Source organism: Muscardinus avellanarius, assembly GCF_963383645.1.
Source record: "Muscardinus avellanarius genome assembly, chromosome: 14".
Lineage (NCBI taxonomy): Eukaryota > Metazoa > Chordata > Mammalia > Rodentia > Gliridae > Muscardinus > Muscardinus avellanarius.
Genome location: NC_137800.1, coordinates 2,504,708 through 2,522,259, shown reverse-complemented (window position 1 = coordinate 2,522,259; position 17,552 = coordinate 2,504,708). Strand labels below are relative to the sequence as shown.

Below are 17,552 nucleotides of genomic sequence, written 5' to 3'. Positions count from 1 at the left end.
TGTACCCTTAATTAATTCTCCCTGTCTCCACTATCCCTCCCTAGATCCTTGCATCACTCCATTGGGGTTTCTTCTCTATTATCTGAAGTCCAAAAGTCCAGAATCTTATAGTGAAACATGCATGTCCTTGTCTATGGCAGCAAAATTCACAATAGCCGCAACTACTTGTCCATCAACATATCAATGGAAACTGAGCCTGGTTGTGCAAGCTTGTAAATCCCAGTACTTGGGAGGCTGAGACAGGAGGATTGCAAGTTTGTGGACAGCCTCAGCTACTTAGTGAGGCCCTCCGCAACATAGTGAGACCCTGCTTCAAAATAAAGAATAAAAAGTAGGGCTGGGGGTGTAGCTTGGAGGTAAAATGCCCCTGGGTTTAATCCTCAGTTCTGCAAAAAGGTGTGTGTGTGTGTGTGTGTGTGTGTGTGTGTGTGTCTCCTCTGCTCCCCTAGGCACATTCTTCTGTCCATGGGCACTGCCCCCAGGCAGTGGCCCTGACCTCGCTAAGCACCATGCTTTGGCTTCTACTTCTGGGCCTGTTTAGTTCTTCCTTTTCTACCAGCGGTGTGTGTGTGTGTGTGTGTGTGTGTGTGTGTGTGTGTGTGTGTGTGTGTACTGTCATTTTACAGTGGGGGTAGGATGCAAGGTGGGAGGGCAGGTCTTTTCCTGAGGGCTGCTACTTCACTGTAGACATCAGCATGGCTTACTTGGTTATAAAAATGGAAAAATGATCTCATGCCAGTTAACACACACACACTGCCTGGCCTCCTGGGGAAGGATTCCACGCTGGCTCCCTGTGACCCTTCTGAAGGTCACAGACCTCCCATGGTCCAGAGCAGGGCATGAGGCAGGTGTGCACTCCAGGGCCATCTCCACAGCTGCAGTGCTCATCCAAGTCTGGGCTTGCTGCTGCGCACACTTTTACCAAGCAGGTCTCATACCAACACTTTTGTCAAGTATACCAAAATATTTTTCCAGAACATTCCAATTAAGGTATTTGTTCTACTCTGTTATGTTGCTACTGCACCAAACACATGAACATACGCATAGCGAAGCCTCTCAAATCACAAACTGTACTTCAGTCTACGGGTCCCCGCTGCAAAACTCTACTATGAATTGGTGTCAGTGTTTTTCCTCTGAAGTCTTGGAAGAGGTATTTGCCTGCACGTTGAGTTATAAAGAAGTTATGTGGGCTCAAAAGTTAAATTCTAGTTACTATCTCATCAACTGATTAAATCAGAGCATCGGATTCTTATAACTGTCTACTCATCAATGACATTCTATAGTTTCATTTAGTAAAAGTGTTAGACTTACCAGCTTCTGTCCTTGCATTGAGATGACTGCGTTTGAGTAAATTGTATTGTGTGTTAATGAGCATGGAGATGTACACGTGATACATGCATGGGTAATGATACTCCTATGTAAATATGTTATAGATCCAGGGACACTGATGTTATAACCAGTAAGTATAAGTGTCTGTCTCAAGCAATCTTGTCTATTGACATCCCTGTGAAATAACATGTGTATCTAAGTTTCAAGAACAACATATATAATAGGCCTCAATTCTTATTGCCAAATTTATTCACTCTTATCCCAGCCCAAGAAAGCCAATTTCCCACTCCTTCCCACACTGGAAATTAATAAAGTGAATTATCTGTTGGGATTCTAAGTTGGCAAAAACAAAAAGTAAGAAAGTGTGTGTGTGTGTATGTATGTGTGTGTGTGTGTGCGCGTGCGCCCCTGTGGATCAGGCCCTCCATCACTGTTCAAAGGAACAGTGCTGTGCTACAGTCCTGTGCAGAAGCCCTGAGCAGTGTCGGTGTCCTGTGCTTCTGTCCCCGCAGCTGAAGGAGCCTGTGGAGGGACCTTGCGGGGAACCAGCAGCTCCATCTCCAGCCCCCACTTCCCCTCCGAGTACGAGAACAACGCTGAGTGCACGTGGACCATTCTGGCGGAGCCGGGGGACACCATCGCTCTGGTCTTCACTGACTTCCAGCTAGAAGAGGGATACGACTTTCTGGAGATCAGCGGGACAGAAGCGCCTTCCATTTGGTAAGTCCTTGCAGGAGATGTGATCTCCAAGAGAGATTGTCATTTTCCATTGCCCGTTACACTTTGCCAGTGGCTTTTCTTGGGAACTCACTGGTCAACACGAGTACTCCAATTTTTCCTTATCTTGACTGCTAAAAAGCCTTCTTTACTGAGACTCATTTCAAAGTTTCTGAGATTTCTTGGTGCTGGTGTTTGGAGCTGGAGAAGTTGCCTGTGAACCTGAACCTGCTTATTACCCTTTCTTTGCACTCTTCATACATATAGAAGGCCAAGTGTTCTGGATTCCCCTGGACACTGGTTTAACATGGACCAACCTTTTAGACCATGGAACTTCTCTGACTTTCTGTTACGAAGCAATAAGATTCTGATGCGGACGTGTGATCATATATCTTTTTTTTTTTTTTCAATGAGAATGGTGCACCAAGTCACAGTCCCATCTGTGAGAATGTACCCGTAGATGTAAAAGTGTCAAAGGCAAACCAAGTTATCATCAATGCTGACCAACATAAACCTATGAAACCACCAAAGCATGGTCACTTATTTGGTATGTGGGTCAGTCAAGACAGAACAGAATAGGCTTCAATCGGTGATGATTCATGTGGTTTTGTCAGTGTTGGTTGCAGAATAGATTTGCCTGTGTCTGAAAATGCAATGTAAGAGAATGAATAGGAGTCTAAAGCCTTAAATCCTATTGCTAAGTGATTTGTTGCTCGTTGAACTTTGACTGTTACCTAGCCTAGATTTTGAACTATGTGCAAACTTTGGGATGGAGAAATATCTATCTATTCAAAGAAATAAGGGACATAGGAAAGTTTGGCCGCTTATATATAGGCAGAAGAGAAAATGAAATGAGCATTTGTAAATATTTTTGTAGGTTTGAGTTTCCATTTCAGGTGAAGGTTCAAAGATCTAAATGGCAAATGTAGAGTGCACTGTGGATATGGCAGTCCATTGTAAGCTGTTTATTGAAATAGAAGTGTCTTCACATTAGTTTCCAAAATCAAAGACCCAAAGTACAGTGTTCATATTTGTGGGTAAATCATCTCTATATTTGAATTGTGTTGTGCTTATATTAAATACTTTTTTGATATTTATTATAAACTTTAATCACCTTGAATAACATTTTTAGATTAGCCATATAACCCTTTGCTGACTTTACATAATTTAACCTTTGACACTTGAGCATTTGTTGAAATTTTATCCATCTCAAGTGCTTTAGCATCAGTTAGAGGACGCGAGGAAGGACTGACCGGGAAGTGGGAGGTTTGGCCTAGAATATACCCTTGCAGCTGCCACAAAGCCCAGAGACTCTGCATCACTCTACTTGTAAAAAGAGAGGCTTGTATTGACAATTAGCTTTTTAAAAACACTTCGCCAACACCTACCAAGTGCCTATTCTCAACCAATTGTTACAAGGGGATTCGAGTTATCCAGCACTCCGCTAATTTTAAAATTACAACAGTTCATTTTCCAGAAAATTACAGAAGTGAAAAATATCTGTTTCCTAATTCTCAGAAATGATATTATGAATGTTAAAAGCTGTATTTATTTGTGATATTCCTAGAGATATCAGGTATTGACCCATGACCTGACTGTAAGACCTCAGACAATGTGTGAGTGTTTCTAGAACCTCGTGATAGCTTCCCAAGCAAATATAGTTTATGTAGGAAAAGGAACATGGAGATGAAGATGTCAATATGAATATCTGAAATAAAATAGGGGATGCTGAGGTGAGTGGCCGGTGCAGATGGCCCAGGATCCTGGGAAGGACAAGGAAACTTGCGCACACACCTGAGAATTTACTGCTGGGTGGCAAAGCTCTCTCCTTTAAATTGTCTTCATTGCAGATGGGAGCCAGGAGCTCCGGGACACTATTTGACATAGTTCTGCCTGCATCTTTCCTCTTTCCTGCCTCCCCTTCTACTTTCTCTTACTTTATGCTCAGCCTCTGCCTCCACCTTCCCCCCAAACATCCCTGGCTGTCTTTAACTGTACACTCCAAAGAGCTTGTAAGGAGGAGTGTCAGAATGTTAGCAGATGTGACCTGTCTATAGTGCTGAGTGGGACCCCTGTGACTCAGGCCAAGGGTGGCAGTGGTGAGCACGGTGAAGGGCCTGTGGAAATGGCTCCCGTTGGCTTGTGTCTGGATTCAGCCGAGAAGCCATGTTCTTGCTATTTGAAATCTCTCCTGATCCCTTCGCAAGAAGTGGGTGGGAAGGTGTTAAGGGCACTTTGTCCCCGCATCCCTTCAGATTTAATAAACTCAGCTGCCTGCTTGATGGATGTGTTTTCTTTGAATAGGCGTTTCTTGGAACCTACAGAGCTGTATGCCTCTTAGTCTTGTGATGATGACTTCAGTGTCTTGTTTGCGAGGTGCCGGAGCCTTGGTAGAATCATTTTTACTTTGGTGGATTCTGTGTAACTTCCTTTGTTATTATGGGAGAAGAAACCTATACTCAGGGACACTGAACTCCAAATCTTGAACTGGCCATTGAGTATTTATTTATCAGTACATACCATGTCAGCAGCATGGTGGTGAAGACACAGACATGTGCAAGTGTGCTTCCTTTTGTTTTTTGTTTGTGCATTTCTCTTTATTGACAGCACATAGTGCTTACCGCAGTCACACAAAGAAGTATCTTGACAGGGCCTTCTGTAGGAATACTTTTAAATGGACCTCTCGTCTTTCAATTTCTCTTCAGTAGAGGCTGAAAAGGAAAAAAAAATAAAAGGTTCCTTAATAACCGTCAAGACCTACAGGAGCACATTTAAAATATAAAGCAGAATCATTCTTTCAAGCGTTACACAAATGCATGTTATGGCTTATCCTAAAAACTATTATTTTACCGTAATTTTAGTGACAGTCTCTGAAATGTTTAATGACCCAAATTGGTATATTTAAAAGATGTATCTATCCTGGAATTACAAGAAAAATGGGAGGAAGAAATGTGGGTGGATATGACCTTCTCTCCAAAGGTCCCACAGCGGAGACGCGAGGGTGGTGTTAATGGCCAGGAGCAGAAGGAATGCGTACACACATGTAATTTTCCAATAATCTGTTTTTAAAAGACAGAACACACAAGCAAGGGCACCCTCAGAAGAAGCTATGGGGAAATTGTTAAGAGCAGTAATAGGATTAGCTTGATTCTCATTAAATTCTGAGTGAAATGACCAGTGCAGCTATGGTCTATGTCAAAGTTACCATGGCTACGGAGGAGACAATCTCAAGGCAGTGACCAGTGTCACGTGCCACCTCATCTGCGTTTTAAGTGTGGAAGTGTGCAGTGGTTGAGGGTTGAAGCCTATTGCCAGTGTGTATGTCAGAGGATACTGATGTGTGTTTTACAAACCAGAATTGCATTTTATGCAGGGGGCCTTTTCATCAATTTTCTAACAGAGAGCTGCCACTTCTATTTCATTTTGCAACACGGTCTAGTAATTGTGTTTTTTCTTGCAATTAAAAAAATGTAGCAGCAAAGCTAGCCAAGTTTTTTTTTTCTGAAGTAAATTGATGGTGTAGCCTATAACTCCTAACTCTAGAAATATCAAGAAGAATGAAAATCGATTTTATTTCAGAGTTAACCTACTATGGTTTCTAAATTAAGACATGATGGTTTAAAGGATTAGGGTTATATTGTCTTGGCAGGAAACAAGGCAAAGAACATTTACTCTCCTTAAAATATGCACTGCTATAACAAGAATAATTTGTCTACTCCCCTCCGAGACTAAGGTTGTGTGCCTGGTAGACAGGGAACGAAGAATAGCAAATGCTTTAAAAATGTGTCCTGAAGCTCACTTGAAAGCTCAAATCTTCATCTCCAGGATAGGATCCAGCAATCCTAGCCTCTCTCTCGGCCTTCCTCAACTCTCCTTTCTACCCAGCCTCCTCTTCCCCCTGCATCCTCCTTCAGCCCTGCCCAGGGAGCCCATTCTGGATCTTGTTGCATTTGGTCAGGCTGTGCTACCTCCCTAGGTGTGGACTAAATTAACACAACACTTAGAGGAAATTCTAGATGGAGAATACACAGGGTAGCCAAGTGGCAAATTCTCCCTCTTGGAAAGTTTCAGTGTTGGTAAGTAGAAGAATGCTTCCTGACTGGTGTGGATTAGACCCGCTTTATCACGTCCAGAGAAAACAATGCTACTCAGTGATGTTTTTAAGGCTGAAGTCCTGTCTCTCACTAAGCAGCACAGTTCTCCCCCTTGCCTCTCTGGACTGGGCACAGTTCTACTCAATGGCATACAAAGGGCTTTGTGCCTGCACTTTAGTTGTTTCTGTTACCCAGACAAAACTTCATGATGAAATCAGCCTAAGCGGCAACAGGACTTCAAAGAAGCTAGAGAAGATGGCTGAGCTCTTTAGATGTCCATCCACCAAGGCACTGAGTTGGTAATCGGAGTGATGTCTATTCAGTATCTAATGAAGGAGGCCACAGAGACCCACAGTGAGCAGTGGAGCCCTGGATACGCCTTCCGCTCACCTTCCTCAAAACAAAGCAAAAATGTTCTAACCTGTCCCCCACGGTGAGCAAGGGAACCCCTCAGATAATCCTTCCACTCTCCTGCCCCAAACCAGAGAATTGTCCATCTGGTCCTTTCCATGGTGTCCTTATCTGTTCGTTTTAAAATTTACTTATGGAGGATTTGCAGAACTTGAATGGACCTGCTCCCTGCTCTCAACCTAGATTCCACTAGTGGTGCCAATTTATGCTACTATAGTATTAGATGATTTAACCCATCAAATTACCACTGAAAAAAAGATGGTTAACAGATATGTAGAAATTATTTTGAATTTTCTGGCTTCTCTACAAGGACCCCTCCCCATCCCAGAGCTCTGTCCAAGGACCTTTGTGGCACAGAGTTCAGTCCTTCGGCTTCCATCAGCCTGTCCATTCTCAATACTTCTTTGTTTCTGACCTTGCCCCATCTCACTTTAACAGTTTAGTCCCAGCATGTTGTGTTGGATAAAAAACCAGAGTGATATCATTCAGCAATACGGAGAAGACCCTATAAGAGTGCCTCGGTATCACTTATCAAATGGGTAGGTTTGTTTCTTTTATATTTTATACTTTAAGTAATCATATTCCACAAACTCACTATAACATCTAAACATCAGCATTGTTTGTGGAAGCAATATAACAAACAAATATTTATAGATTATGTACTTATGCATATGTGTATAAATTTCACTTTCTATATAACCTCTATACTATAGCTAGAGTCTAAGGATATAGGCAATGTATAGTTTAATCCCTTATTATAGACCCTTATTTTTTTCTAGACCAAAGATTGTTTCCAGGAGCATGCTACCTCTGCACTATACTCCCAGCCTTTTTATTTGTTTGTTTGTTTGTTTGTTTATTGGTGGTACTGGGGTTCCTGTAAGCCCTTCTATATCCAGGCTACACTCCCAGACCTATATTTTTTTAGTTTTGAAAAAACAGGGTCTCTTAAGCCAGCGTGGCTAGCTTCTAACCTGCACGATCCTCCTGTCTCTGCCTCCCAAGTGCGGGGATTACAAGTGTGCGCCACCACGCCCGGCAGCCTTTTTATTATTTTTTAATAAATTTTGAACAGGGTATCACTAACTCCAGAGCTGTCCTTTAACCTACAGTTCTCCTCTCTCAGCCTCCAAGTACTGGAATTACACATGCACACCATCATATCTGGCTCTAAAGTCTTTTTTTTTTCTCAAAATTTCTTTGAATAATGTATTTCTCTAAAAACTGTATTGGATGATAATAGTCACAAGTTTTTGCTATGTGAAAGACAGATGTAAACAGTATTCATTACTGCCACTTGGAGATAGGCTATGCCCACTTCATAGATGAACAAATGGGCCGCCAAGTGCTCCCACATCATACCTCACAGCCAGCAGAAAGAGGGATATGGGCAGACAGTGGAAAGCTGGCTTTCTCCCACACACAATTATACCAGAGCCCCATCTCTTTACTGACTTGAAGCTGGGGAGGTAGAAACGGTGTATTTACCCTTAAATAAACCCCTGGACTTCCTTCAGTGGTCCTGAAAGGTTCCAGGGAGACCCAGGCCACTCCACTTTAGATGTGCTTTCATTTGTGTGTGTGGTGTCACTGTGAGCTGCTGGTTACCTCGCCTCCTCTGCATGATCAGCTGTAAAGTCGTGTTAACATCAGCTTAACACACATCAGCTGCGTAGATCCAGTGCCCAAGTAGACTAATGGATACTACCATTCTTCCAAAATGGGCTACTAAGAACAAGACTGAAGTCACCATGAAGACATCAGCTAAGAGTGTGAGCAGCCAGCCTTGTCTATATATCTTGAAAGGTTCCTCCTAAGAGTTATATAGCTAGAAAAAATAATGGCCAGTCCCACGTTACCTTGTAAGGTGTCACCCCCCACATTCTAAAGTACAAGAGAAAAGAAAAGGACTTCTGACAGCAGCTAGTTCTGCAGAGTGGAGGATTTTCATATGATTAATGATAGTGTTTTGCCTGCATCGTGCCTGTATTAACACTATTCACCTGGGTAGCTCTCGCAGTGAATATTCAGTCTTTGCCTCTCCCATTGGCAAATTCCTGAGGCCCTGGAATCCATTCAGCCCTTCAAAGCCACATCAGGAAGCCTATGCCACCAGAGGTTCTGAGGAGGTGTCCACCTCGCAGGACACCCTTTCCCCTCTTACAGGGCCATCTATAGAAGCAGGTGCAGGAAGTTGGGTCTTCCATGATGGAAATCACCTTTTTCACAAGATGCGTCCGTGGTGGGGCTTCCTTCCAAGATGGAACACTAATAAGACAAAGATATCAGCTGAAATGTGCTGTGTCTTCCTCAGGACAGGATGGGTTCCTCAGTTGCTGCCAGGGCCTCTGAGGATCCAGGGTACCGTTTTGAAGTCTGGAACAAAATCCAACTTCACATTTCTTTCACATTTTCACAAATGCCTGAAACCTCACTACAGACAGTCTTTCATTTCAGATGTCTTTAATTTGAAGTGAAATAAATATTAAGATTTCAACACAGAATTTCAATCCAAGCAAGTTAAAATGTTTTAAATATCAGATGTTTTGTATACCGGACATTTATAAAATGTATTGAATTGTGTAGCTATGATAAGATATTATAATGTATGGTAGAACTCTATAAAATGGTCATACTGAAGAGAGACGACAGAAGAAAATAGAATATTTTTGTTCCCTAAATTGGGATGAATGGGAAAGATAATCATCTCAGGGTAGAGGGGACCCACCTAGGTCTGCTCCACTTCATGGGTAGATATCGCGACTACATATTTGGGGTGAATCTTCTCTTGTCTTGTAAAATTCTTGCCACTTAGACTCATTTTGTTGGAAATACATTTTTCGTAAATCGTTTATGTTAATAGACAATCAAAATCATTCCTGTTTGGGGGTATTGTAATTTTTTGGCCCAGATTCAAAATGCCTATTTTCTGTGGTTACATCTCTGTTTGTATGTGAACTTTCATCCATGAAACAACACAAAATGCAGTCACTAACCGTGGTAACTAATCTCCTGCTAAAAGCATACTGCCTCTTACCAGGTAGGTGCAGCTGACTCTCCACTCCTAGGTCCTAGGGCAAGCTTTCCGGCTCACCCATTTCTAGAATCAGCCAATTTGCACGTCATGGTGTTCCTATTGTATGTCTTGATATCTCCATTTAAAATTTCCCTCCGAGCTTTGAATATCTAATTTTCTCTTTCTTCTGAGAGCTTGCACAATTTCAGGGGGGACTGGTTAGGAGAATAAGGTAATATTGTGCAATCCAGCACCACTCCAGTGATGTGAGGTTTTATTGCTTGGGTTCCTTCTTGTAGGCAGAGGCCTCACAAGCTTGATAAGTTGTTTCAGGGGGCAGTGGCCTAGAACATTAACATTTGCCATCTTTTGATTTTATTTAAAAAAAAAGTGCCTAGGTTGTTCTGACTTGAGTCCCTTGAGAAAACTGCAGTATCATTTCTTTTTTCTTTCCTTTCTTTTCTTTCTTTCTCTCTTCCTTTTTCCTTCCTTCCTTCTGTGTTTTGGTGTTAGAGATTGAACACAGAGGCATTCTACCACTGAGCTATATATACCACTCTACCTATTTTATATTTATGTATTTGATTTTATTTTGAAACAGGGTCTAACTAAATTTGTGAGAGCCTTACTAAGCTGTTGAGACTGGCTGAAAGGTTGCTATCCTGCCTCAGCCTCCCAAGTACTGTGATTATAAGTGTGTGCCACCATGCCCAGCTGTATCATTTCTTAATAAATACATGTAATAATTGTATTTCCATAAACTATACATTTTAGAACTAATGGCATCCAAGAAACCCCATAACACAATCTCTTTATTATTTGGACAAAATAAATTCATCCTAAATATAGCAAGTGAGTTTTCCTAAGACCTCAATTAGATCTGTTGGGAAAGAACAGGTTTTCTGTCTCAGCTACCGGGACTGTTTCCATCCTGCTAGAAGTCCACTCTTACCCAGCGTGGACACTGATGAGTGCTGTATCTCGCCTTGTCTTCTGCCCATGGGCACCACTGTGTAGGAGCTGAGCCAGGGCTGAGGGCGCAGACTCGGGCTTCACGCTGAGTTTTACACTTGTGATTGTACGGCCCAGGGCAGGTTTGCTAAGTCCTAGATCCGTGCCTGCCACAGCAGTGACCCTAGGGTTGCAGAGTGCAAAGAGAGGGTGTGCAGAAAGCTCTTCACACAGTGGCTGCCCCACACAAAATGTGTTTTATAACTAAGTGTGTTTTTATCATTCTAGGAAAAGATGCCACAGAAAGTTCAAAATTCTGCCCTAAAATATTCAGAAATCTATTGAAGTAAAAATGGTTTCTACTTTGATTTAGTTTTAAAAGTTTATGCTTGGCAAGTAACCTTCAAATGTCATATTAAAATACCTTCTTAGCTGGACCTTTGAAGCATTTGTTTTATATTTGCTATGAACTTGTATAAAAACGCAAAGCATAAATAGCCCATATACCACTTTAAAAGGAAAGTTAGAACGTGAATGAATGTGGGCTCATATTGGTTTCTTGACAATCTAGTTGACCACAGTAATGGTTTATAATGTTCAGAGATGTTGTCTGCTATGTCGTTCAAATTTTTGAGTGAAAATCCAAATGCTGCCCACCCTCAGATTGCTATATTCCTAAAAGCACTCCAGTTAGAAAGAGGCAATGTGTAAAGATAAAAGTGACTCCCCAGTGTGTGCAGTGGCCCTTGACATCCACGGGGCGCTTCCCCCACGATCCTTGCAGACGCCAAATCCCAGATCCTCCAATCGCGTATGCATAGCAATGCCTTAGCACGCAGTGCCCTACACATATCCACCCTGTGTGTATTAAATCATCCTGAGGTTACTTCTGATGCCTGACACACGTAAACGTGTTGGAGATTGCTGTTGTACGTATTGTTGAGGAGAAGACCTGTACGTATTCAGTGCAGGTGCACCTGTTGTTGCTATTATTATTTGGGGAGATTTCGATCTGTGGCTGGTTGAATCTATGCTGTGGATACAAAAGACCAGCTGCTTTCTCCCACTTAGCATGCTTGTCAAACTGCCACATGCGTGAGCCTCCCTGGACCTTCCCTCCACATGCGGCAGTGACCTTGGGGATCTGCAGTGGGTCCCGAGACTCCCCACTGACTGGAATTGGGTGACAAGGGTGCTCCTGCCTCCCAGGCAAGGAGGAGGGATGGGCAGCAGTGTTTATGTGTGGTGTTCATATTTGACCAAAACAGAGCTAATTTCATAACAAATTATTGTTAATTCAATTTTGCTTTGAAAAGTGGATGCCATTTTAGTAGTCAGACTCTATCTGCATTTGAGATCAGTACTCTCATCTTTGTTTAACAATATATTATTAATGGGCTTCTGGGTTACAACGGAGCTGACCCATAAGGATGGGGATCGCAGGCAAGTTTCAGATTTAGGTTTCCCAGGATCCCGTGGGTCTGTGATGTAGTCGGCTCAGTCATGCAGCCTATCACCAAGAGGGAGAGGGAGATTCCAAAGGGAAAACATAAACATCACATTTTTTCAACAGCATGGTCAGGAGTCTCAGCATCTCACCACCCACTGATGGCTATGTGATGGAAATTGAGTCTGTGAGCTCTTTCCAGGATCATTGACTTGAAAGTTGAACAAGGTCCTTTGAGGCAGATTTCTTAGTGCTTTTGATGGCCAATGGTTCTTGGAGGTCAGAGGGAGAAGATGTGCATCTATTTGACCTGAATAAAGCCTTTCTTCCTGGGCAGGATGCTGACTGACACCTGGAAAGGTAGCTTTGCAAAAAGCAGCTGTTGTGCTTGGTAGAGAACCACGGTGGCCTGATGCTGTGTGAAGAGTTGGGTTCCATTTTATACTTTGGGAGTGTGGCAGGTGGTTCTCACCGCAGTTCCCAATCCCAGTTCCTGTTTGGATGGTCTCTCTCTCATCGATCTCACCAACAAAGTCCTTGTCATCCTTTGCAATTCAGCTCAGGTTTTTCAAAAAAGCTGAGGGAAGAGAGGGGTTAAACATTGTGCCCTCCACCCCTTTGCAGTGGACCACTGGAGTGAGCTACTCGGATTCCTGAGTTTGGGCTTTCCCACGATAAAATGAAGTCAATAGAATTTATCTTGGTGGGTAAAGGTTAAAATGTAGGTCAGTTGTGGAAACTGCCAATGAGTTATGATCAGGCCATTATTAAAGACAAATTAGCAATGTAGGAACAAAGGAAGGTCTTGTCAGGGTGAGAGGAAGAAATCGCTCACCCGGAGGTCAGCGCAGAACATATCACTCGAAGGTGGGATTGGCATAATCGCTGAGAATGGAAGACCACAACAGAGGAGATGTGTGGGTATTTTATTTTATTTTATTTTTTGTGGTACTGGGGTTCCTGGAAGCCCTTCTATCTCCGGGCTACACTCCCAGACCTATTTTTACAATTTTATTTGGAAACAGGGTCTCCTAAGCCAGCGCGCGCGGCTAGCTTCGAACCTGCGCGATCCTCCTGTCTCTGCCTCCCAAGCGCGGGGATTACAAGCGTGCGCCACCACGCCCGGCGATGTGTGGGTATTTTAGGCATCGCACATGTGAAATTAAAAGTGCAGGTGTGATACGGGAAAACACAAGGGTGTGGCTGTGATGTGAGAGGAAGCAAGCCATGTTTTAAAGAACAATAGAAACAGCTTCACCATTTTGAATGCATGCTCTTGAACACAAATACAAAGTGCTTTTTCTTTATAAAGTGTTCATTGTGTACCCTGCTGCTTTGGGTACAAAGGAAAACAAGGATTTAGAAAAATTAAAGTGATCTGGGGTGTTGTACGGAGGAAGAAACAGTACGCATATGCTTCTCGGAACGGAATGCACACAGCTGATAGGGCTGTGATGGATCCCCACAAGACGAGGGAGCCGGGAGCGTCCCTCGCTGGGCTTGAGTTGGCCTTGCAGTAGTACCCCAATGTTCACCCTCCACGGGGAACGTGTCAAGCACACGGGATCCAGGGCTAAAATCTGTTAAAAGGATGCCTGGTGTGACCAAGGGTCTGTGTCTCAACCAGCACCTCGAAAAAATTTTAACTAAACTTTTAGAGCACAGGGAGACTTACACACACACACACAAAAATAATGCTTTTAGCTAGAGAAGGAAGTGCCACAAAGCTCCCCTAAACTTCTATGAACAAATCCCCACCCCCGCCGTCACCCTGCCAATAGCAGACAGTGCACAGGCCCCGCGCGGCTCCTGGTGCCAGTGACCGCAGGTGCACTGAGGATCCTCACTGCGCTCAAAGCTCTCTGCTGGGGAGACTTGCGGAGGGGTGCAGGGGTAAGGACATGGCAAAAGAACCAGAGTTCAGAAGAACTGTCGGGAGCTGAGGGAAAAGAGGGCCTGGCCCAGCCCTGGGGCAGAAGATAAGGAGGGATTGTTAGAACCTGAAAAATCTCTTAGTTTGTGCAAACAAGTTTGAAATGCTCAGTGCCAGAGAGCATGATGAATGCCGAAAGAAAAAAACAAAACACAAAGCTGTTGGGTGGCCTCCAGGACCCAGGGCGGTCTCTAGCTTGAGGAAGTCACTGATGCTGAGAGGCAGTGATGTGAGCCCTGCCCTGAGCAGGAGGAGCTTAGAGCACAGGCTGCCCTAGGCACCCGCAGCCTTCCCTACAGCAGAAGCAGTGATATGCAGGGCGTGGTCAGGAGAGCCAAAGGGTGAGAGCACTGTCTCTGACTGCTGAGGTGTTTGTAATGAACACTCTGTGAGGAGAGATTCAAAGTGTGTGCATACCTGTGTGTGTAAAGTAGGAAAGTAGGTGTGTGTCTATTTACCTTCTGTTAAAAATGCTTTCGTTAAAGTCAATCACTAAGCCAAGCGTGAGAAGGAGGGAGGAGGACGGAATGTGGCGGGATTGGGGAGGGCTAATTGGGTGATGTGTGAATGTGTGTCTACACCATCCTGCATCCCATTAAGTTGTATAACTACAGTGCACCAATAAAAATTGAAAAAAACAATTAAAAATTAAATTTAAAAAAGCTTTCAGTTTAAGAGACCCCTGAACTCAGTCTTTCTCTTATCTGGTAAACAGAAAACTGAAGGTCTGTTTATTTATTTTATTTTATTTTATTTTATTTAGTTCTATTGGGTTTTGCATTAAACTTTGATATTGGAAACTTTGATATGGTAAGTACAATTGATGTTTTCTAAAAAATGAAAATAATTAGGGTACTCTGTAGCTCAAGTGAAAAGAAAAAGATACAATTGTTCATTTTTAAAAATAATTGTTGACACCAAATATACCTTGTATTTAGTGATGGGACTTTTTAAAGCACAAAAATAAGATTATTAATTTATGATGAATCAGTGCTTCCGAGGTGCCTTCTAATTTGCCACAAGCTGTGAGAAGGGACAGAAAGGGCTCCTCCGCCATCCATCACAGCCGCCCAAGCACAGGCTCCCGGTGCCTGTTCTCATAGCTGAGCAGAGCCAGGGACAGGGGAGCAGGGCCGCCCCTGGGACCGGGGGTTTTCTTCAGGCATTTGAGCCGCCGCCTCCCCAGGCCTCCCCAGTGCCTCACAGGCACCGTTTATAAAGGCTGAACGGGATATGCAACGTTCTCATCCCGATGCTGGCTCTGGGCCCCGCTCCCGCTGGGCTGCGTTCTTTGACCATCTTTCTCTCCTGTTTCCCACAATATTTTTTTCCTGTGTGTTGTGTCCTCTCTGTACATAAACACGCACATACATACTATGCACGTATTTGCATTCACACACGTGTGTTACATGTGCACATGTGTATATGTGCATATATACATATGTGTGCATACACACACACACAAATATAAACACACCTTCTGTGTATGAGTTTATATGTGTATACTGCAGATAACAAATCCTGAACCAAAAATATCTTTTTCGTGAAAAGTTCTTGGTGGTTAGTTCAAATTCTAGCTGTGTTTCTTTCTAATTTCCTGAGAAAGCAACATACTGCACCTGACCATATTTTTTTCTTAATGTATGTAGGTGAGAATGGAAACATTTTTCTTGCTGGGGCTGGGACTCCAAATGACCTAGTCATTATTCAGGGCCTTATCGCATTATTGCAACATATAGTAATCCATCTCTCTAGGATTTTCATCTCAGAACCAGAGATACCGAGTGCGTTGGCTTCAGACCCTCTGCGTGTGCTTCCTCCTGTGGGCTGGCCCTGGCGGGCACACACGCCCCCTGGGTAGGAGCCTCAGCCTACCAGGGCACGGGCACGGTGCTGGCATTTGGATTTGCAGTATGCTTTTCCAGAGCCATTCTACCCTTTTCATTTTGAAACAGGTTCACTCACTAAGTCCAGAGGGCCTCTCCGAGGAGCGGAGGCTGGCCACAAACCGGGCACTCCTGTGTCAGCCTCCTGAGCCTCCTTTGTCTTTTGAGCATCAATTCTTTCATCCTCTGTGATTGCAGTCAAGTCCAGCTCTACCTGCCCGTCACCTCTGCTACTACGTCTAGGACAAATTGGAGCACATTGCAGTCTACTCCCAAGGAGCAGATGCCCACAATTCCCCAACCTAAAACCTGCTATACATTACTGACATGTTGTGTGTCTGTGTCTGGCCATGTTTAAGTCTGAGCAGCGCTATCTAATAGGATGGGAGCCAGGTAAAAGACTTCTGTGCAAAGTGGAGCTGTGGGAATCCATGGATGTGGCTCACACCCCGCTGTGCGCATCTGGAGGGGGCTTTTTGTGGCCCAGCTGTTGATCAGCATCTCCTCTGAATTTTGCTTGGTCCCTAATTGTTGTGAAGGGCAAGCTTTCAGGAGAACCTTTGCAGAGTGGGACCTGTAGCTATTTAATGGTGCGTGTATTTTGACATGGATTTCCTTTCCACTCCTGGTATTTTACTGTGCTCTGTCCACTCCTGAGAGACCATGAAGGCTAGGGAGATCAGGAGAAGAGACCTTCCTGGAGAATGGACGCTCCAGAGAGGAAGCTGCTTCCCCTCAGAAGCATCAGCAGCAAGGTGCGCTGATGTGATTCGGTCGGATGTGTCTTTCACACTGATATCCCAACGCTCAATTAGTGGTCCTTTAGCCCAGCTGGACACGAGTGATTCCGCCCCCACTGCGAGGCGGAGGGCCAGAGGTACCAGCAGATTGCACTGCTCATTTAAATGACCTTTACCAAACTGCCCCGCCCATTCATCTCACCCTAGGAAGACCTACGTTCTTCAGACCCATTGCCAAATGCCTACGTGTGTGTTCCAGGCTGCATTTCAGAGTTTACTGAAATATTTAAATTACACATTCCTGGGTGACTTGCAGTAATGCATTTCTTGCATTTGTAAGGCTCTCAGAGAATGGCTAGAAAGAATATGACTTGAATAAATCACTGTATTATGAATATTTTATATATGAGATGTAAAAAATATATGTGCTTAAAAAATAAAACTGGGATGGAGTAGCTTGCAGCCCTGGCTGCGGTGGCCTCATGTCCTGTGGGGGGCTGACTCCTCCCTGCCTGGAGTTCTCCGCCTGCTGGCCCAAAGCCTGGGCTCCCTGGAGCTCCGCTGGCCCCACCAAGGGCGCCAGGTCCACTGCGCAGGGGATGCTGCTCTGGGGCGCTGAAAGCTTTTCCTGAGGCCAGGATGGCTGGTCCTCCTGTTATCTCTGGAGGAGGTTCTCAGTAAGTGCTTGATTACTGGATGATGGTGCTGGCTAGCACAAAAATGCAAATTTGCAGTCCCAGGCTTAGTGATAGTCGAGCTGTGGTGTACTTGGTGCTGGCACTGCGATAGGAAAGGAGCAGGCAAGAGGCGGCCATCTGCACACGCTTTCCAAGTCAGGATGCGGATGAAAACTGGCCAGAGATCAGTGAGCATCCTTTCATTTTAAAACATTTATTCATAACCTGCTTTCATGTATTATCTCCAGTGACTTGTTGAAACCATGCAGAATGATATCTGGGATTTGAAAACAAAATTCAGGAATAGCAAGTTAATTAACATAAAAGGAGATTAAAAGAATGGTAGAAACA

The 17,552-nt window shown here is 43.9% G+C and overlaps 1 protein-coding gene across 1 annotated transcript in view; it reads left to right on the top strand.

Annotated features, from left to right (window-relative positions):
• Positions 1–17,552, top strand: part of CSMD1 (CUB and Sushi multiple domains 1) — a gene marked incomplete at both ends in the record, with an annotated part of 1,592,168 nt that overhangs the window by 838,104 nt on the left and 736,512 nt on the right. Inside the window, one exon of the mRNA XM_080710482.1 lies at positions 1,842–2,049. Coding sequence (XP_080566608.1) covers positions 1,842–2,049 — 208 coding nt within the window. The remainder of the gene's footprint in view (positions 1–1,841; positions 2,050–17,552) is intronic.